The sequence below is a fragment of the Montipora foliosa genome, chromosome 1 (genome assembly GCF_036669935.1).
Source record: "Montipora foliosa isolate CH-2021 chromosome 1, ASM3666993v2, whole genome shotgun sequence".
In the NCBI taxonomy this organism is placed as follows: domain Eukaryota; kingdom Metazoa; phylum Cnidaria; class Anthozoa; order Scleractinia; family Acroporidae; genus Montipora; species Montipora foliosa.
This window is the reverse complement of record NC_090869.1, coordinates 514,189-536,963: the sequence shown is the minus strand read 5'-3', so window position 1 is coordinate 536,963 and position 22,775 is coordinate 514,189. Positions and strand designations below refer to the sequence as shown.

General features: G+C 40.8%; 2 protein-coding genes across 6 annotated transcripts in view; one reads left to right on the top strand and one right to left on the bottom strand.

Annotated features, from left to right (window-relative positions):
- LOC138000295 (tyrosine-protein kinase receptor torso-like) overlaps positions 1-22,775 on the bottom strand; it is a 355,698-nt gene that overhangs the window by 100,753 nt on the left and 232,170 nt on the right. The window lies entirely within an intron of this gene.
- LOC138002010 (tyrosine-protein kinase receptor torso-like) lies at positions 13,585-22,733 on the top strand. Of its 5 annotated transcripts, none has more exons than XM_068850210.1 (9): positions 13,585-13,742; positions 14,095-14,184; positions 15,759-16,013; positions 17,018-17,229; positions 17,342-17,382; positions 20,004-20,100; positions 20,922-21,120; positions 21,255-21,323; positions 21,468-22,726. In XM_068850210.1, the coding sequence occupies exons 1-9, from the start codon at positions 13,608-13,610 to the stop codon at positions 21,600-21,602; spliced, it is 1,233 nt and encodes a 410-aa protein (XP_068706311.1). In that variant the 5' UTR covers positions 13,585-13,607; the 3' UTR covers positions 21,603-22,726. The 5 variants fall into 5 exon arrangements, with proteins under 5 accessions (XP_068706311.1, XP_068705575.1, XP_068704477.1 ...); XM_068849474.1 differs by having other exon boundaries at positions 21,252-21,323; XM_068848376.1 differs by having other exon boundaries at positions 13,587-13,742; positions 20,922-21,144; positions 21,252-21,323; positions 21,468-22,733.

The window sequence follows — 22,775 nt, the reverse complement described above, 5'->3', positions numbered from 1 at the left end:
AAAAGGACTTAAAAAAAAAAAAAAAAACAAAATCAGTGTTAAAAAAACACCTGAAGAAATATGCAAACAACTTGCCCTAAGTCCGCTAAAGTCAAGTATAGTGGATTACGATTTTTTGAATGGATTATGTTCTTTTGTTCAACCCGAAAAGTCGTGAAAAGGGAAAACAACTGCGCACTCCAGTATGCTTCTTTGGTGATGAGTAAAATTTTCAGTGTTCTCGGACGTACTGTTTTGAATTTGGTCAATAACATTGAAATGTAAAGTCCGATAAAACACATGTGGGGTTCGGTTAAAATGTGAGGCAACTTCGCAAGTTTGGTTTGTTTGTTGTCATAGAAGATTTTTGTTTTTTTTTGTGATTTCTAAATCTAACTTTAAATTCGGTCGTGGTAGAAACAGAACACATACTGGAGATTACCACTTCGTGCAATGAACCAAATAAAACCATTCGCTGAATGGGCACGAGAGTTTCTGCCGACCAAAATATGTTTTACCCGTTTGTGCGCTCGAGAAGGTTTGCGAGTTGACCAAGAAAATTCTTACAAAGATCGCATCTGTTTTGTTACAAGTGAAACACCCCGCTGAGGGCAATGTAAGCGACTCTGCGTGAGCCCTTTCTAAACTTAGAAGGTGCAAGAAGTTCCTTCGAGTTTTCTTAGGAACCTGCGAAAGGATGAAATTATGGAATGCGGTGGATGGCAGAAAAACAAGCTCCTTAAGTTTGGCCGATGAGAGCAAAAAATGAAAATGCGTTTTACTCAAACCCATTAATAGACGGTAAATTAGGGTTCTATGTAAGAACAAAAGGAAAAAGCTTTTTGGAAGCTCTGACTTTGGCTTGAAGTAACTCATTTCTAGGAATGCTCGCCGCTCTAGAAAATTCTCGTGGAGACCAATTCTTGGATATCCCTGGTCAACTAGGTAGAGCGTATACTCCTTCAGCCTTTTGTTGAGGAAACAATCCTTAGAGCAATTTCTACGCAGTCTCCAAAGCGACCCCAAACGGAATTGCCTTGAAAACATGCTTAGGATGGGCACTGGATGGAGGAAGAGATAAATGGCTATCCGTAGGGTTAGAGTAAACAGCTGTTTGGATACAAACCATTCAACTAAAGGGAGTGCTAACATCTAGGACATCTAAGTTTGCTTTCCGAATGAAAACTAATTCAAATTTAATCGATGGGGTACAGCGAATTAAGTGTACTCAGTAAAGGAAATTCAGTGCAGCAGGGCCCTGTTGCCAAAGGTCAAAGATAATCATCCGATATCTCCACCATTGTGAGGGCTTGATATATATCTAGATATAACGTTTAGAAGAAAGACACCTTCACAGCGTAGCGACTCCCCCCCAAGTTTCATGTTTGGACAAATAATCAGGCTACAGATCTTACATTTGCATTCTAACTCATTAAAGGACCATTCTAATACTCTAGGGGAGCGTGCTAATTTTAAGTTCGACAAAAAGGTATTTGTTCTTGTGTATGCATTTAGAAATTAACTCGTTTCTTTTGTTCAGTAGGTGGCGCGTATCTGCTTTTATTATGTACAACTTTTCTGTAAGGCACAGGTTCGCATCTCTTTGATCCACATTTGTATGGTGAGGCGGGAAAGACTCTATTGCCCAGGCGTTAGCGTTTGTAATTGATGTTATTGTCCTTTAGACTCCAGATTATGCCTCGATAACTCCGTCTCACTGCAGTACTTTTGATGCCTGAAGGATTTAGTGTGATGGTTTGTACATAATACAAGCAGATGACGCGCCACCTACTGAACAAAAGAAACGAGTTAATTTCTAAATGCAGAAACAAGAACAAAATACCTTTTGTCGAACTTAAAATAGCACGCTCCCCCTAGAGTATTAGAATGGTCTTTAAATGAGTGTAGAATGCCAATGTAAGATCTGTAGCATGATGATTGTACAAAACATGAAACGTGAAGTCGCTACGCTGTGAAGTTGTCTATTCTTCTAAACGTTATAATCGCTCTACTTCCACGTATCGAGCACATCGGCAGCTAACTGGAACCCCCTACTTGCGCTATATATATTATATATATGAGAGAGAGAGAGAGAGAGCGAAGGTGTAGGAGAGAAACCATGACAATGCACACCCCAAAATAATCATAGTTTTTAACTGAATAAATGTAGTGAAAAGAAAATTTGCCCTGAGCGGGATTTTAACCCACGTCCCCACATTACTAGTCGGGTGTGATCACCATGTACACCACAAGGACAACCATGCTGGCAACACAGCCATCGACGATGTGATTTACGTGGGTTAAGGCGTGGGCCTCCCGGGAAATTTTCTTTCGAGGTGACAGAGGAGGGGAGCCTATAACTTCACTTGGAACCCAACCAAGGATCAATTTTAATGATGACACGACCGTAGTCAACTTAGCGGATGACAAGGAAGGATCCTAGAAGGATACAGGCTAATTTTAATTTTTTTTTTTTTTTAGAGAGAGTGTAGGAGAGAAACCCCTGACAATGCAAACCCCAAATAATCATCTTTTTAACTGAATAAATGTGTGAAAGAAAATTTGCCCTGAGCGGGAGTTGAACCCACGTCCCCCCATTACTAGTCGTACGTCCACCCATTACTAGCCGAATAGTAATGGGGGGACGTGGGTTTAAAATCCCGCTCAGGGCAAATTTTTCTTTCACCACATTTATTCAAGTTATATATATATATATATATTAATATACATAATATATATATATATTAGATATATATAATATGTAAAAGGAAATAACTTCTTGAGGCATATGTGTTTCTAATCGGTTTTATACTTCAAACGTGTCGCCGTTTAGAGCTTCGTCAGTGAATGAATAATTATGAGTACAAGATTGCTTTATGTAAAAAAAAAAAATTAGTACAATGGTGGAATTTCAAGGCTCATTAATTTGATGGTGTTAATCTAGATTTAGAGCTCGTCCATTGCAACCATTCATGAGGTTCTCATGCTTGCGGATTTCTAGCGCTTCAATGATTTTACGCGTGCTGGATGTCGTGGATGTTCCTGTGGAGGATTCCCCAAGAGATAGCTTGCATAGATGGTTTGTTATGGTTGATCAAATGTGAATAAACCGTCTGTTCACCATTCTGATATGTTCTTTTATTCGGGATCCGATAGTTCTACTAGTTTCGCCGATATAAACCGTGTCGCAGTGCGAGCATTTGATTTTGTATACACAGTTTTTTGTTAGGGCATTGGTTAGTTCTTGTTGAAGAGCCGCACGTATCACAGGGATCTGGGCAGCATTGTTTTTCTTTGGGCGGCGTAAATATTCTTGATGATGAGGAGCCATTAATATAGATAACATCAGAGTACACTATATTAATGGCTCCTCATCATCAAGAATATTTACGCCGCCCAAAGAAAAACAATGCTGCACAGATCCCTGTGATACGTGCGGCTCTTCAACAAGAACTAACCAATGCCTAACAAAAAACTGTGTATACAAAATCAAATGCTCGCACTGCGACACGGTTTATATCGGCGAAACTAGGAGAACTATCGGATCCAGAATAAAAGAACATATCAGAATGGTGAAACAGACGGTTTATTCACATTTGATCACCATAACAACCATCTATGCAAGATATCTCTTGGGGAATCCTCCACAGGAACATCCACGACATCCGCACGCGTAAAATCATTGAAGCGCTAGAATCCGAAAGCATGAGAACCTCATGAATGGTTGCAATGGACGAGCTCTAAATCTAGATTAAAACCATCAAATTAATGAGCCTTGAAAATTCCACCATTGTACTAAGTTTTTTTTTTTACATAAAGCAATCTTGTACTCATAATCTTCATTCACTGACGAAGCTCTAAACGGCGAAACGTTTGAAGTATAAAACCGATTAGAAACACATATGCCTCAAGAAGTTATTTCCTTATTACATTATCTATCGAGGCATGGCTACACCTTTCTTTTCTCATATATATATATATATATATGACTGCAGTGGAAAAACCGAAGACTTCATCTGCTATAAAAGTGCTCGATGGTTAAACCAGAGCTGTGAATAAAGATGAATTTCTGGCGTCGGACTAGTTCAAAACATTTAATTGCTACTCGGAGTTTCATGCTTCTAATGAAGCAATCATCAGGCAACTGACAACAATAACGGTTACATGTAAAGATATACAAATTTGAAAGTGGGGAACAATGCTTACTAGCATAACGTGTTCAAGATGTGATTGGACGGCAAAAGCGCTAAACGATCGGGTAAGACTATTTTAGGTGGACGCGCTACTTAACAGAAATTTCTTAGAATGTCTACAGGTTGATGTCATGTCGTTTCTATGGTTAAGTGTCGACATTTCCGGCTTACAAATTATGAAATATTTTTTCCATAGGCAAAGGTTACATTTTTTGTTGGTATTACAATACGTATTCTAATGCCAACAAAAAATGTAACCTTTGCCTATGGGAAAAATATTTCATAATTTGTAAGCCGGAAATGTCGACACTTAACCATAGAAAACGAAATGACATCAACCTGTAGACATTCTAAGAAATTTCTGTTAAGTAGCGCGTCCACCTAAAATAGTCTTACCCGATCGTTTAGCGCTTTTGCCGTCCAATCACATCTTGACACGTTATGCTAGTAAGCATTGTTCCCCACTTTCAAATTTGTATATCTTTACATGTAACCGTTATTGTTGTCAGTTGCCTGATGATTGCTTCATTAGAAGCATGAAACTCAGAGTATCAATTACATGTTTTAGAACTAGTCCGACTCCAGAAATTCATCTTTATATATATATATATATATATATATATATATATAACTAACTGCAGACAGTACTGTTTCGGCCTTCTGGGCCTCATCAGTGCAGTGCTGATGTCCGGGATGGAGGTTAAGCTTATAAAGCCACCCCAAATGTCCCACACATGTGGTACATCTAAGCCATGCCAGAGTGCTCAAACTAGCGAGCTAGTGAGCATGCGCAATTGCTAGCGGCAATGACTAATCCCAGTAGAGTGCTCAATTTGGACATGAAAGCAAAAGCTTTGTAATGCCAAAGAGCTATATCTAACTGCAGACAGTACTTTTCGTAAAAGGAATTTATTCACAAATAAAAACCTATATACATCGAAGTGGCACTTAATAAACAAATCCTAAACACGCTCAGTAAACTAATTAAGATAACAAACAATTACTAATTACAATCCTAATTAACTCGGAACTCTATCTGGACGCGTTGGTTTGCGGGCGGGCGGGCCTTCAGAGTCTGAAATTCTTGCAGGAGCACGCTTAACAGGCTTCTTTACATCTCTACTGGAAAACTTGCACTGGACAACGGAGGACATAGCTAGTCATATAAGAACGATAATCCGGAGACAAACGGTGCTCGTCTATCAAACGAGAAACAAAATTAGCAACATCCTTACTGGACATTCGAGTGACAGCATCGCGGGAAAGTTCTCCCAAAGCGGAAAGAAGAACAGGATCGGTTTTATCACGAAATAACGTAGAAGCAGCAGATGAAACAGGAGCGGAGGATTTAGGCAGCTTAGACGCATCAGGTACAGGAACACTGGGAACAGGAGGAACATCAGGCAAATTAGGAACAGGAGGAACATCAAGCGCAGGGATACTAGGAGCAGGAGGAACATCAGGCGCAGGAGCACTAAGAGCAGGAGGGATGTCAGGCACAGAAACACTGGGAGCAGGAGGAACATCAGACGCAGAAAACGGAGTAGGAGGAACATCCGGTACAGGAACATGAGCATCAGGAGGAGGGGAAGGAGGGGGAGCTGCCGAGGCAACGATCTCATGATCCCCAGACATCATCTCATCATCATCCTCCATAGAGGACCCAGTAGAGGCATCAGAAGGAGGGACGTAATCAGCATCATCGTCATCATCAGCAAGAGGTACAGTAGAAGACAAAACTTCGGTCCCCGGGTGGATGGCACCCCAAGGCTGCCTGCATTCTCTAGTCATGTGACCGGGCCGACGACAGCGCCGGCACAGACCAGAGAGCGGGCAGGAAGGACCACGATGACCGACTTCACGACAAATCGTACAATGGACAGGTTGACCAGGATACCAAGCGCGACAACTAAAATCACCGATCGTTACGAAATAAGGGATGTCAAGATCCACGGCTAGCTCAACCACACGATTACCATTGTAGATTGCAGGGAAATTGGCAAACGTACTACGGCTGACGGACAGAACGTCTCCATAAGACTCAAAAAAGGCTTTAACGTCATCATCAGGAACCTCAAACGGTAGATCGCGAACATATACAGAACGAAACCTCAGATCTGCGCGAACAACACGGACGTGGGCATCATCGAAAACAAGACCGGACGAGATCAAATCATCACAAGAGGCCTGATCCTTGAAAGTCAGACGAACACGGCCGCCCCGCAAAAACTGCACACTTGTAACCTTTTCAGCATCTACTGCTTCCAACAGACGGGGTAACACCTCCGACGAACCACAATTGGCATGAACTGAATCTGGGAAGTGTAGCACAACACTGTTTGGACAGCGAAGGAACGACATGGCGAACACAATTTAGGGTTGGGTCCACGCCGTTCCCTCCCGGCAGGTACTTAGGACAGGACCCAAAAAATAAACAAAAAAGCCAATTGATCACAATCACACAGCTGTTTCGGCCTTCTGGGCCTCATCAGTGCAGTGCTGATGTCTGGGATGGAGGTTAAGCTTATAAAGCCACCCCAAATGTCCCACACATGTGGTACATCTAAGCCATGCCAGAGTGCTCAAACTAGCGAGCTAGTGAGCATGCGCAATTGCTAGCGGCAATGACTCATCCCAGTAGAGTGCTCAATTTGGACATGAAAGCAAAAGCTTTGTAATGCCAAAGAGCTATATCTAACTGCAGACAGTACTGTTTCGGCCTTCTGGGCCTCATCAGTGCAGTGCTGATGTCCGGGATGGAGGTTAAGCTTATAAAGCCACCCCAAATATATATATATATATATATATAAAGATGAAATCAGTTGATTTACAGGATGGGTTTCATTTCTTCATTCTACGGTCTATATAAATAAGCCTGCATCATTAACTTGATCCCTCTGATTAGCTGATGCCTAAGTTGGTGTTTGCCTGTGAACCGTTAGTCGATCCTTAGGTTTAAGGCTATGAAGGGGTTTACGCTTTCCCATCTCACCCGTGAAAGAATCCCGGGATACTCACGTTAGGCCAATTCACTATCTCGACAGCTGCGTTGCCAGCGTGGTTGTCCTGATGGTGTAGTGGTCATCACACCCTACCGGTGTTCAGGGGGACGTGGGTTCAAATCCCGCTCAGGGCAATTCTTCATGTTTTTCATTCGACATAATTAATCAGTTGATTTACAGGATGGGTTTCATTTCTTCATTCTACGGTCTATATAAATAAGCCTGCATCATTAACTTGATCCCTCTGATTAGCTGATGCCTAAGTTGGTGTTTGCCTGCGAATCGTTAGTCGATCCTTAGGTTTAAGGCTATGAAGGGGTTTAGGCTTTCCCATCTCACCGGTGAAAGAATCCCGGGATACTCACGTTAGGCCAATTCACTATCTCGATAGCTGCGTTGCCAGCGTGGTCAGTGTCCTGATGGTGTAGTGGTCATCACACCCTACCGGTGTTCAGGGGGACGTGGGTTCAAATCCCGCTCAGAGCAATTCTTCATGTTTTTCATTCGACATAATTAATCAGTTGATTTACAGAATGGGTTTCATTTCTTCATTCTACGGTATATATATATATATATATATATATATATATATATATATATATATATATATATATATATATATATAATAGTTCAATGAATGGGACTAGTCGTTTGACATTTGCCTACAGGCCTGTTTCGTGGAGGCTTTAGGCTTCCACTCTTCAGGGCTTTTTTAATTAAACTGTGTGTTGCCTGCAGTATTTATAAATGGTCATCTTTCCACATACGTGCGTGCAAAAAAATTCACGAGGTCATTAGTGTAAGTGTCCATAAACTCGCTGTCACAAGCATTCACAAGATCGCTATCATAAGCATTTACAAGATCGTTCGTGCGTAGCGTAACTTAAATGCTTGTTATCACACTATCCGTTCTTTATAAGAAATTTTCTTGCGTGCTATCCGTTCTTTATAAGAAATTTTCTTGCGTGCCTACATGTGCTAATCAATTCTGATCTTTTGTTCAGGGATGCAAGATCGCTGTGACAGATGATAAAGAACTTTTCTAAGTTACACAGATTGCATGTTTTTGTTACGTTCGTGTACGCTCTCGCCTTTCCCAGGATCTTCCATGTTACTTGATAGTTAGCTCCTTCTTCCTTTAAATGCCATATGTGTTTACTCAGCTCGGTTTGATTCCGTTGCGTTTCCTTGATAAATGATTGCTTGTGATTTGCGAGTCTGGCCTTGAAAGTGGTGTCAGTGAGCCCTACGTATGTTTGTACGCTTTCGTTGTTGCCCGATGTGACGGTTGCTTGGAAACTCGGTTGCTTGGAAACTCGGAGAGTTTCTGAAAATCGTGAGGGAATGTTTCCCTAGGCGCCACGTCCTGCCCGCCATATTCAATCGCAACACCCTTAAGCTGTCATACAGCTGCATGCCCAACGTGAAATCAATCATTAGCGCGCACAACAAGAATCTGATAAAGCCAAACACAGAAGACCCCAGCCAAAACCTATGCAATTGTAGAAAGAAGGCAGAGTGCCCTCTAGATAATCAGTGCCTAGCCAAGGGTATCGTTTACCAAGCAACCGTCACATCGGGCAACAACGAAAGCGTACAAACATACGTAGGGCTCACTGACACCACTTTCAAGGCCAGACTCGCAAATCACAAGCAATCATTTATCAAGGAAACGCAACGGAATCAAACCGAGCTGAGTAAACACATATGGCATTTAAAGGAAGAAGGAGCTAACTATCAAGTAACATGGAAGATCCTGGGAAAGGCAAGAGCGTACACGAACGTAACAAAAACATGCAATCTGTGTAACTTAGAAAAGTTCTTTATCATCTGTCACAGCGATCTTGCATCCCTGAACAAAAGATCAGAATTGATTAGCACATGTAGGCACGCAAGAAAATTTCTTATAAAGAACGGATAGCACGCAAGAAAATTTCTTATAAAGAACGGATAGTGTGATAACAAGCATTTAAGTTACGCTACGCACGAACGATCTTGTAAATGCTTATGATAGCGATCTTGTGAATGCTTGTGACAGCGAGTTTATGGACACTTACACTAATGACCTCGTGAATTTTTTTGCACGCACGTATGTGGAAAGATGACCATTTATAAATACTGCAGGCAACACACAGTTTAATTAAAAAAGCCCTGAAGAGTGGAAGCCTAAAGCCTCCACGAAACAGGCCTGTAGGCAAATGTCAAACGACTAGTCCCATTCATTGAACTATTGTAACGCTCCCCCACTTGTGGGTGTAGAGCACTCTTCGTAAGATAAACTTGGACACATCATAAGGTATACTTAGCTCCGCCGCTCGTCGGCCGTAGAGCACTCTCCCAACGCATCTTCGTAATGGACAAGATTTCGTTCGACTACTCTACAAAAAACATCCCCTGCACTAAGAAAAAGAACTACCTGGTAAAACTTATCGAGAAAACAGAAAAACTAATCCGCAACATGCGATGGAGAGCCCACGCGCACCTACACCCAGAATCAATGAACCAAAGTCGAAAGGAGACGTACGGATTCAATTCGAGACGCGCACCGCCCGTGATAGAGGAAATGAAAGATTTTGAATGCAGAATGACAGAGCTAATTAGTAACGTGGAGTTCGAGCAAAGAAGAAACGATTTTCAAAGCGATCTGAGTAAAGACATCAAGAAGATCAATGACGACGACCACCTCATAGTCAAAGCCGACAAGACCACCAATTATTACAGAATGGAACCTGGCCAGTACAACGAACTCCTGAACAAAAACATCCAAAAGTCATACAAGAAAGCACAGAAAACACAAGAGGATAAGATCAATAAAGAAGCAAAGGAAATTTCCGAAAGGCTAGACCTCTCAGATAGAATCGACATAATGGCCAAGCGCGACGCTTTCATAACCTTAAAAGACCATAAGCCAAACTTCACCAACTCCCCGACATGCCGATTAATCAGCCCAACGAAATCAGAAATCGGACGCATTAGTAAACAAATTCTTCAAAAGATCGTGAAAAACGTAGCTACTGCGACAAAGGTCAACCTTTGGAGAAACACGCAATCAGTACTGGAGTGGTTCAACGGAATTAAGGAGAAGCAAACAGCACAATTCATATGCTTCGATATCGTGGACTTTTATCCATCAATCACCGAAAAGCTCCTAGCCGAAGCGATTGAGTTCGCCGCGAACTACACAAACATCCCACCAGAGGAAATAAACATAATTACGCATGCAAAACAAAACCTGCTTTACAGCGGAGAATCCCCTTGGGTAAAGAAAAGTGGCTTATTTGATGTGACCATGGGCTCGTACGATGGCGCAGAAACATGTGAGCTTATAGTTGTCTACATGCTAACACATTTGAAACCCATCTGCGGAAACGATATTGGACTGTATAGAGATGATGGTCTAGCTGTCTCTCATGATACTCCACAAATGGTCGAAACAGCAAAGAAGAAAATATGCGCCGTGTTCAGTGAGAAAGGATTGAAAATAACCATCGAAGCGAACAAGAAAGTAATCAATTATCTGGACGTGACACTGAACCTCAACAATGGCAAACACCAACCGTACATGAAACCTGGTAACACACCCTCATACGTCCACGCAAAGAGTAACCACCCGCCCGAAATACTGAAACGTATCCCAGAAAGCATAAACCAAAGGCTGTCAGACATATCATCCGATGAGAGGGAATTCAACAATGCAGCTCCACCGTACCAAGCGGCCCTGGAAAAAAGTGGCTACGAGTACAAGCTACACTTCGCCCCGAAAGATCGAAGAAATAAAAGACGGCGAAAACGAACTAGAAACATCACCTGGTTCAACCCCCCATTTGACGCCAGAGTAAAAACCAACCTAGGAAGAGAGTTTCTGAAAATCGTGAGGGAATGTTTCCCTAGGCGCCACGTCCTGCCCGCCATATTCAATCGCAACACCCTTAAGCTGTCATACAGCTGCATGCCCAACGTGAAATCAATCATTAGCGCGCACAACAAGAATCTGATAAAGCCAAACACAGAAGACCCCAGCCAAAACCTATGCAATTGTAGAAAGAAGGCAGAGTGCCCTCTAGATAATCAGTGCCTAGCCAAGGGTATCGTTTACCAAGCAACCGTCACATCGGGCAACAACGAAAGCGTACAAACATACGTAGGGCTCACTGACACCACTTTCAAGGCCAGACTCGCAAATCACAAGCAATCATTTATCAAGGAAACGCAACGGAATCAAACCGAGCTGAGTAAACACATATGGCATTTAAAGGAAGAAGGAGCTAACTATCAAGTAACATGGAAGATCCTGGGAAAGGCGAGAGCGTACACGAACGTAACAAAAACATGCAATCTGTGTAACTTAGAAAAGTTCTTTATCATCTGTCACAGCGATCTTGCATCCCTGAACAAAAGATCAGAATTGATTAGCACATGTAGGCACGCAAGAAAATTTCTTATAAAGAACGGATAGCACGCAAGAAAATTTCTTATAAAGAACGGATAGTGTGATAACAAGCATTTAAGTTACGCTACGCACGAACGATCTTGTAAATGCTTATGATAGCGATCTTGTGAATGCTTGTGACAGCGAGTTTATGGACACTTACACTAATGACCTCGTGAATTTTTTTGCACGCACGTATGTGGAAAGATGACCATTTATAAATACTGCAGGCAACACACAGATTAATTAAAAAAGCCCTGAAGAGTGGAAGCCTAAAGCCTCCACGAAACAGGCCTGTAGGCAAATGTCAAACGACTAGTCCCATTCATTGAACTATTGTAACGCTCCCCCACTTGTGGGTGTAGAGCACTCTTCGTAAGATAAACTTGGACACATCATAAGGTATATATATATATATATATTTATATAATTTCCATAAGGTCGCAATAGTAGCAAGTATGATAAATACTGTAGGAAACAGACAACTTTTCAAAAAAGACATGTTTTGGCATGCTTATGCCATCATCAGTTTAATGAGTTCCTAAGTGTGAACAGTTATAAAGTCTACGGGTAGATGAAAAAATTATTACAACATGACTTAATACAAAAGCGGATACTATTTACAGCGTGACACCAAACATCAAGGTGTAAACTAAAACGTGAGAAAAGTGTTGCAATGCTGCAATTGTTTGTTAAGTTCCGGTTTGATCTTATTTATATGAAAAGCTTCTTTGAGTTTTAAATCAATTGAGTTGCTGGCAGAATCCAGAATAGTAAAGCACGAAGGGGAGTATTTGCTCTTACATAAAGGAGATATGTTGAAATGCTTAAAAATATGCGAGTTTTTATCGCTTTCCGTGTGTTCCTTTATCCTGGTAGAAAAGTGGCGACTAGTTTCGCCAATATAACGGGAATTACAACCCGCACAAGAAAATTGGTAAACTACCATGGATTTTAGAGCAACAGGAGTACGATCTTTAACACTAAACATGTTTTTAATTTTGAATGAAGTGAAAAGTAACTAATTAGTTTTCGTGCTTTAGTATTCTGGATTCTGCCAGCAACTCAATTGATTTAAAACTCAAAGAAGTTTTTCATATAAATAAGATCAAACCGGAACTTAACAAACAATTGCAGCATTGCAACACTTTTCTCACGTCTTAGTTTACACCTTGATGTTTGGTGTCACGCTGTAAATAGTATCCGCTTTTGTATTAAGTCATGTTGTAATAATTTTTTCATCTACCCGTAGACTTTATAACTGTTCACACTTAGGAACTTATTAAACTGATGATGGCATAAGCATGCCGAAACATGTCTTTTAAAAAAGTTGTCTGTTTCCTACAGTATATATATAAAAGTTCAGTTTTCAGCTGCTCCTCAGCGTGACAACCGCGAGAACAGACGCCGTGATGCGACTGACACAAAATATTAAACCATGCGCTTCCTTTCATAATACTCTGCACCCCCCAAATAGGGACTTTGGATTATTAACTGCTACCCCTGTTTATTGTGATGTCACAATACACAAACTCTCAGAAACTCCCTTTGGGATTTTCTGCTTTACGTCATCCTAACCATTTCGTACTTGCGGGCGCAAACAATAGAAACGTCATCATTACCTACCGATTCCTCACGGCCCCTGTTCGAACTGTAAGTACTGTCTTTAATATACGCGCAAGCTACTAGGATGCCTCCTCGGGATTTCGCCTGCGGGGGCAATTAGTCGCACGAATTCAAACTCGTTTGAATTCGTGCGACTAATCGCGGCGACAAAATTCTGCCTCAGCGACAGTGATTTTTGTAAAATTAACCGTGTCACACAAGGCGAATTGTTGCGCCAACTTGTCCCCGCGACGTTTTGCAGCGACTTATCGCCTAGTTTGTCCCGGCCTCAAGCAACTTACTTTGAAACTGATTTGTTCAACATTATTTCGTGACTTTTTTTCTCAAGAAAACGCCACTGAAGAGCAGAAAAACGAATTTTTGGATGAGATTGAGACCATGAAGTTAGTGGGAAAGAATCCAAACGTGCTGAATTTCGTGGGCTGTTGGACCACAGCTACTCCACTTCGTCTGATTGTCGAGTACATTCCTCATGGCGACTTACTTCAGTGGTTGAGAGCGAAGAGAAGCAAGGTAATATGCTTTCCTCCCTAATAACAGGAAGTAGATCTTTTTCTAGTACACTTACCTGAGGTGCACTTGTAAGTTATAACAGGACAGTATTTCCTTCATCTTATCTCGCCACATCCAATTTTTTTATCAGCCTTTAACGTGGTGTCCCGTAGTTGCTAAAAAGTTTGTTTGAAAAAAAAACAACAACAACAACAACAAACCAGTATCGTAGACTCAAGCAAACATACAATTGAAAGATGACAAGCCAAAACTCATTACACCTGCGTTTTAGTTCGGACTGTTCCAACATCGTTTTTTGGAGATGTGAAGTTATCTCGCTTCTAACAACTTGGCCCTGATTTCGTCCACGCAGATAAAAACATCTACCGTTGGAGCTACCGTCGTTGACGAAGATGAAGAGATGTACAACGGAGCAAGGAAGCAGAACTCAACTACGAACCAGGTACATCCTTTCACTATTGGTCTTATCCGGTGTGAAAGATGCATCTTTATTGTAGCGGAGCTCCGCGCGTCAAAGGCGCGTACGTATAGCATCATGGGTAAGAAGATGTTGTACTCCACGACCGTACGTGCGTCCACCCGTCCATGTATGCCAATGTGACCAGTATTACGTGACCATATCGTGGGCTCAAGTTTTGAGCTCATCGAGGTCAGCTGAGCTTTTTTTTTTTAAGTTGACCGCTGACTAGGTACTGGGTTTCGATTGGATTGCAGTCTCAAGCCAAGTTAACTTCTTGTAAGAATAAAGAACCCCTGAGCTCTGCTTTTAGGCTTGGCTAAAGCTATATATTAGTTTTACTGCTGTCTGTTGGCATGTTCCGTACGGAGTCATACTACCGAACATCAACAGAGAGACATGCACATGCAAAAAGCCTACAGCTCAAGCTTACGATAACAGGCGACATTTAGTAAAATTTTTGGATGTAGTGACCAATTATAATCATTGTTGAAAAACTAGCAACGGTATATTTGAGCTTTTATGTCAACAGGATAATAATAATAATAATAATAATAATAATAATAATCATAATCATAATCATAATCATAATCATAATCATAATCATAATCATAATCATAATCATAATAATAATAATAATAATAATAATAATAATAATAATAGTATATGCCCGCTGCACAAGAAGGGGCCAAGAACCGATGTCACCAACTACAGGCAGATCTCACTTCTCTCCATCGTCAGTAAGCTCTGCGAACGCTGTGTGCTCTCCAAACTTATTCCCGAACTGGCAGATTTACTATCAGCTCTCCGACACAGCTTCTGTCCGTTCTGAACGACCTTGGGACAGCCTTGGATGCAGGGAATGAGATCGATATGATCTATCCTGACCATTGTTTTCAGCGTTTGACTCGGTTCCACACCGCCGTCTTCTTCACAAGCTTAGTTTGTACAGCATCTCGGGTCCCCTTCTCTTTTGGTTCTCGGACTATTTGCAATTGACTTCCAGATCTCAGAGGGTGTTCCTCAGGTCAGCCTGTTGGCTCCGTTCCTATATCTTTTATACGTGATAGACCTCCCCAAGTTTGTCAGCCCATGCACCAGTATGGCTCTCTATGCTGATGATGCGAAGTGTTATAGAGTTGTTCGTCGTCAAGAGGACTGCGAAGCCCTGCAAAATGATCTGTACGGTCTGTTTAACCGGACTGCATCATGGGGACTAAGTTTTAATGTTGATGAATGTGAAGTTTTGAGATTCTCTAGGAAACGTTCTAGCGCATTGACAACCGTTGCGGTTAGGGTTAGCTGAATATAATATAATATAATATAATATAATATAATATAATGGCCAATATTTATGTACTTTTCAACTAAACTGGCAGCAATGGCCCCTTCTTAGTTTTACTCACTAACGTTATCTGTTGAAATGAAGAAGCGATATTCGCACTTATCTGGACGATAAATGCGAGGATCACTTCGTCATTTCGTCTTTAAGCACTTTATAGATACATTTATTTCATTTCAAGTTATCTGTATGGTCCTTTTTTTTTATATATATCTAGGACGGTCAAACAGAAGAAGAGAAAACAATATTGCATGAAAACATTGGGCCTTCCATATCTGTGGAAGAAAACGGAACCGAAGTTGATGCTTCTGTTACTATTGAATTGGAAACACCCTTTGTAACGTTTTCATCATCCGCATCAAACCAGGAAGATGCCTCTACTAATAATACAGCTGATGAATGTGACGAGGATTGTGACTCGTTTGCTCCACTTGATCTAGTAAAGCTTGCCTGGCAGGTAGCACGTGGCATGGTAAGTGGTAAATAGCCAGATCTTTTTCTTTCTTTTTTTTTTTTGTATTTGTCTTAGTCTTTTCCTGCGTTTCATTTCTTATTCATTCCGTCTTTCTCAGCAAGTTTCGGAGTTTTTGCGTGCGTTACTGTCGATCTTTGGTGTCGGATGCTGATGACATACATGATCAGTTGTTACATAACCGAACCATGGCAAGCCCAAAGTCCTGTTTCAACTGGTTTCATCTCAACAACATCAGATCTGCTTGAAAGATCAATGCTTAGCTCACTCTTCTTTGAGCTCTTTTGTAATGACTTTTTTCATACAACAGAGGTTTGGGATGGTCATATGTGGATGATATGCTATTTTTTCTACTCCCCATCATGTTTTTTAGCGTTTTTTTGAATGATATTTTAACGTTTCTTTTAAATGTATGTAACGCCCTTTCTCGGCAAAACCCAATTAAAACTCTTTGGTACGTGCTGGCACCAGGATTAGCACATGCGCCTCAAGGAAACAAGTTGAGTGGCACCTCTATTGGATTAGCACTAAATAGGCGGTTACATCTCTGCTGGTCTTAGCCTCCTATCACAGACTCTTTTAGGGTCAGTCGTTTCTCCCACCTGCAAGAGTCTGCTTCACGGGAGCCCATATTCCTTTCCCTCTTTCAGCCAATCAGAGATCGTGTTCAATATGGTAAGAAAAGTTAACCTTCACCTTAAATTCCGTGTAATTTTCAAGCTTCAAATTTCCGTTGCAAATTGCAGTGGACGTTATTACAGCTTTTTTATTTGGTCACACTCTTAAAAATAAAAAGCAAATGATTGGTTAACGTCTCACAACGGGAAAGGAATGTGGCGTTCTTGTGTGCGGGAGGAACAATTAACCTTTAAAAAGATTCTGCGATAGGAGGCTACACGCTTCCAGGAAAGATATTTTTGTGAGAATCCAGTGCCTTGGGCCCTCAAAACTGACTTTTACATCACAATTCCATTGCAATACCCATAATCATTTTTCTTTTACAGACCTATCTTTCCCAGAAGGGTCTGGTGCACAGGGACCTAGCAGCGAGGAACATTCTGGTGGGACACGGCAAGAAAGTCAAAATTGGTGACTTCGGATTGATGCGGCACTTGTACCATGAGGTCTACAAAGTAGACACTGGGAAGAAACTGCCAGTGAAGTGGATGGCTCCAGAGTCACTTTTTGAAGAGATCTTTACCACCAAGAGCGATGTGTAAGTATCAAGTCTGGTGTTTTTGGAGTCAGTGAATGCAACATGCCAGATGCTAGTGCATTCCTAATTCAATGTATTGCATAGGTGTTAACTTGTTTTGTTTTACTTGCAGTTGGTCCTACGGAGTGGTCCTGTGGGAAATTGCAACTCTTGGTCAGTGATAATTTATGAAATTTTAATTAACATATTGTACTACATATGAAGCTGTTAGCTGGAAACTGAAGTGAAAAGCAAAAGTGTTTGTGATCCGGAACTTTAGAGCTGTTCCAAACTGTATTTATCTGTTATAACGATCAGTGTCAGTTAAAAGGACTCGTTTAGAGACCTCAAGAAAAGGCGACGAGGACGGCTGCGAGAACTTTATTTAAAACTATTATTCCCCGTTATTGCAATAATTTCGCGATGATTTTAAGTCGTTCGAAAATGAAAGTGTGTATCCACATTCCAGAAACAAAATTGGTATGAACGGTGTGGGTTTTTGAAGATAAAATGTAAAATTCATCCTCCGATGCTCGCTTCCTGCACATAACTTCAAATTTGATTTTTTCACTTCATTGTCAGGACGAGAACTTCAAAGGAGTGTATCAAAATGTTAAACGCATGTGCGGGGCATGCAGAAGTATGTGTTTCTGCTAAGTAAACCAATTGTTATGTGGCGCCGGTTCTCGTAGCCACGTTGTCATGACGGACTAACTGAATGACTGAACAAAGGAACAAAGGAAGGATGCCCATCCGCCTGGGTGACTAACCAACTTACGTTAGCCTCCCGACACCAGGGTTTTGACAGGACAGTTTTGTAAAATAGCGGACATATTTCTGAAAGCACCAGGAGTGACATTTTTTGACACCGCAAGGCGTCTTGCGAGCGCTACAGGCGCTAGATACCTGAGGGGTTCTGGGAACATGCCCCCCAGGAAATTTTTTAATAGAACATTCAGAAACACTGGATTCCAGTGTTTCTGGAACCCAAGAATCAGTTTCCCAGGCAAGGCTGGAGTTAACTCAAATTTTCTATAAAACGTAACTAAAAAAATATATAAAAATAAAAAATGAAACAAAACCTTTCAAATATTGGCAGCAAAGTACCGGACATGGAATGGAAAATGACTGGATGAAACGCCCGGCCTCCAGCCTCAAAGGAAACCCTTGCCGACCCTGGCGTGCGGGCTGACTTACTGAATGAGTAAAACAAATGAGGGAAGGAACCAAGTTTCGCCATTCGACTGGTTAAGCAACCATCGAAAGTACTGACTGATACAATGACTGAGTTGCTACCGAAAGATTAATTGACTTATTGACTGACTGAATGAGCAAGTAAAGAAATGAAGTAAGTAAGTAGGAATGGCCAAGGGTTTAACAGATTAAATAAGGAACTGAAGCAGCAAGCGAACGAAAGGGAAACAAATGCTGGTTTGGATGAAATGGGCCATGCTCACTTGTGCGAGTACGTTAGCCAGAATTTAAGGCACTTTTAGGAAAATAACTTTACAAGCGAACAAAGGCATTGTCAAAGCAACCGGGAAACGAGTGTCAAGGAAATCACCGACGGGAGATTTAGCAAATTCGACCAAAAGACATGACCAGTGCGAAAGCTGCGAGTTCCTGACGCTCTGTTGACTTTTTCAAGGAAAACAGAAACCCGAAGTTTGTGGCCTAGATGATAAGATGGTCTCATCAATAAACTTCAGCTCTGATGCAACAGGACGACCGATAATGAATTATGAAAGATTGATATTTCATGTAGATGGTTTCAATTGCATTTGCAGTATACAGACACGTAGCCATCACCTTCGCTTCCTGAAATCGCTTGATCTTTTAAAGCCTTAAGACATACAACGGAAATACAAGCCTGTTTTCGGCAAATTTTTGCGCTCTTTCAAAGTGGTTTTTTTTTTTTGCTCTCATTTTTTCGAAGGCGATGAAGGCAGAAATTTAATTGACCCTAGCTGGTGAATTGGAATACGCAGCCAAGTATTTACATAAGAAAGAATAACAAAATATTGTATTTTTCTCGTTCGTCAGAGTTTTCAGAGAGCGCCGTTGAATGCTAACAATTGTGGCGTGCATGGGACATAATAGTTGTGTCAAAGGCGAACTATATATCGTACCCGGTGATGCTATATTGTAAGCGGTGTGGAGAGATGTCGTAACACAATATTGAAGCGCTTTCGCAACGCGCGGCAGTAACTGAAAATTTATGCTTTTACCAAAACCAGTTGGAAGCATTGCAAACGGATCGTTTTTTCGACTTATTAAAGTCGAACAGCCACAACTTTTGCTCGAATCTGAGGGCTTGTACGTTTGTGAATACTTTGAGACACTCGGCGACAGAGTTGACCTCTTTCTTTCGTGCTCCGCGCGTGAATCAAAATGATGACGAAAGTGTTGATGTAAACTGTCAAAATTGACCAATCAGAGGGTATACCAGGAGCTGGTATACCGGAATGAAGAATTTAAAGAGATGCTTACAGGCTCTCCCGCCTCACCTCGATCCAAGCCCCCACTCGCTTTTGACACGCAGTTCTTTTCGTTTTCTCGACTATCTGAGAGCCTGGAACAGGCTAAATTTTCTGTGCATAGGATCTGCATTTCTGAATGTGTCCTTCTCTTTCTTATTTACGGTTGGAAAACTTTTGAACTCTTGGTTGAAAATTATCTTTGCTTCACCTCTTGCATCTTAAGTCTTAGTCTCGGATTTCTTTTATTAGAGCGCCCCCTCCCCCTTTCTATGGTTCATGATTTGTCTTGATGCATATTATGTCGATCATTTACAGGGGGGTCTCCTTACGCACTAATGAAGAACAAACAGCTCTTGGAGAATTTGAAAGCAGGTTACAGACTGGAAAAACCTGACATGTGCACAGACCCTGTGTAAGTTAAACGGAGATGATTTTTGCTAAGTACTTGTAGGCAACAAGTTTTACGAAAAAGTGCAGTGTTTTGATATTAATAGGAAGAGTGAGTGGTTAATCTATTTTCATACTTTCCTGCATCAGTCAAGTTAGACATGAATGCTTCACTTGAACATAAATCAAGGGGCACGCCCGCTCGGCTAATTATTACTAATTGAACTTGAGCCATGTTTACTTTACATTTAAAGACACTGTAAGATAAGTACAGAAGAAAATAGTCTTGGGCAACTGCAATTTAACACATTTAAAATTGTGACGCAGTTGGAAAATGAGGTCCAAAACCACTGTCGGCTTGGCCTTAGTTTCGTTTTCTTCCATATCAACACAGATCTACTCAAAAATACAAGACACAAATTTAATTCATTTTATTTGTGCAAAAAATTCGGTTGCCTGTAGATAAAAAAGCTTGGCGCTACAAGAACAGAAACGTTAGTATAAATAAAGCCTTTAAGAATTTAAAATATCTGCAGATATTCATCAATGGCGGTCAAAAAATAAACTTATGTCTTTGTGCTAATGAGAACAACTAGCCTCGCTCCAAAGCAACATTTCTTTTGTGTTTTGCTCATGCAAAAGAGGCTAGTTGGTTTCATTAGCACAAGGACAAAGGGATAATTTATTGGCCTCCATTAATTAATACGGTCTATGAGACGTAAAAGAATGAAATTTGCTCGAATCAAGAACCTACGAATGATTTTTGGGGAAACAGGGTTAGCAGGTTGTATGAAGATCGATTTTCCTTCAGGAAGAAAGAAATTCCTATTTTTGTTAATTTTTAAGGTACGCCTTGATGAGAGACTGTTGGAACCAAGACCCAGATGAACGGCCAAGCTTTCAGCGGCTCTATAAAAGACTTGACGATATGTTGGAGGAGCAAGAGGACTACTTTGACTTTGGCAAAAAGGATGATTCGAAATATTATTATACGACACAGGAGGCAAAGACAGCAGAAGATGACGAACTGGACAACCTTGATGTTGTAAGTCCACAGGGTGTGTCCACGGTAAGTTTTGCAATAGGAGCTACTTGTGCTTGGGTCTTGCATAGCAGAGTTACATTTGTGTATGAAAATAACTTTTAAAAGTTATGCTATCATAACTTTGATCTTAGCAGGGGTCAAACGCCGCAGAAGCTGAAGAACCAGCCATCGTCGATGTTGAAAACCCACAGAATGTGTCCAAGGCAAGTCGTACAATATATTAGAAGCTTCAAGCTGCACAGTGCAGGGATGTGCTGGACCTTGCTCGAGAGCTCAATTAGTTTTTTAAGATCATCTATGAAACAAATGAAAAATATGCTATCTTACTTTTTTCTGATTGTTGACAGGAGCCAGACATGTCAGAAGTTTACGAACGGGAAAACATTCAGGATGTAAGCACTCAGAATGTGCCCATGGCAAGTCTTCAAGCTGATGGATTTCAGTTGTCTCCAAATGCTTCGCTTACCGTAACTAAGCTATAAGTATTTTTAGTACTTAAGATATGTTAACTTTAGCTTTAGTTCTCTTGGTTTTTAGATAGACATTGCAGTCAGATTGCTACTGAACCAGTTAATGCTTTTGCTTATTTATTTATTTGTTTGTTTGTTTCTTATTGAGTGACATATTAACCCGGATCAAGTAAGCTAGGTTGCTCGCTATTAGGCTTACATACTTACAGGGACCAGGCGTTTTTCACTTTCAAAGCTCCAAGATCTGCCTTGTCGTGACTTTGCTCGCCTGCACCCCAACTAGCAGGGAAATAAGAGAATCTCAGACGACACTATTATTATAGCCCCCTGAAGAACTTCCCCCATCTCATGGTCAAGACAAACACACTGACTTGCTTATAACCAGTTAACTCAAGTTTAATTGCACTGTTGGCGAGAAGAATTTCTTTCCATGGCTTCTACTGAGACCCCAGTAAACCTAAAAACTCGACCAACTATTTAAACCTTTCTTTCAAAGCAAAAGTGTATGGCACTGCCAAATATCTCTGAAAAACGTTTACCTTTAATCTGAGAAAAATCCCTGGAGGATCCTGTAGGTTGTAAAGCAAAAAAGCATCTCCATCAATATATGTAATAGATTTGTGAAGCTGAAAGATGAAACGTGTATTCTTAGAAAGACAAAAGAACACACAAAATAAGTTTGCTTGTAAGTAAATATGCCTGGCCCTAAATTAAAAACAGCGATAGGTCTTGACATTTGAAAGAAAAGGAGCACATAGAGATAAGTATAATGAATCAATTTCTTAATTTTGGTAATTTTTGTAAAAGTGCAAGCTGCACTTAAAGTATGTACTCTGTTATGTTGTAGATGGTGCATTGGCATAATAAAAAAGAAAGTAGAGTAAAATTTCACTTCATTATGTTTCTAAAGAAGGAGGGGAACAAGAAATACAAAATAAGTTAGCTTGTAAGTAAATATGCCAGGCCCGAAATTAGAAACAGCGATAGTCCTTGACATGTTAAAGAAAAGGAGCACATAACGATAAGTATAATAAATCAATTTCTTAATTTTGGAAATTTTTGTAAAAGTGCAAGCTGCACTTAAAGTATGTGCTCTATTATTTTGTAGATGGTGCATTGGCATAATAAAAAAGAAAGTAGAGTAAAATTTTGTGTTTCACTGATTTATGTTTGTGAAGAAAGAGG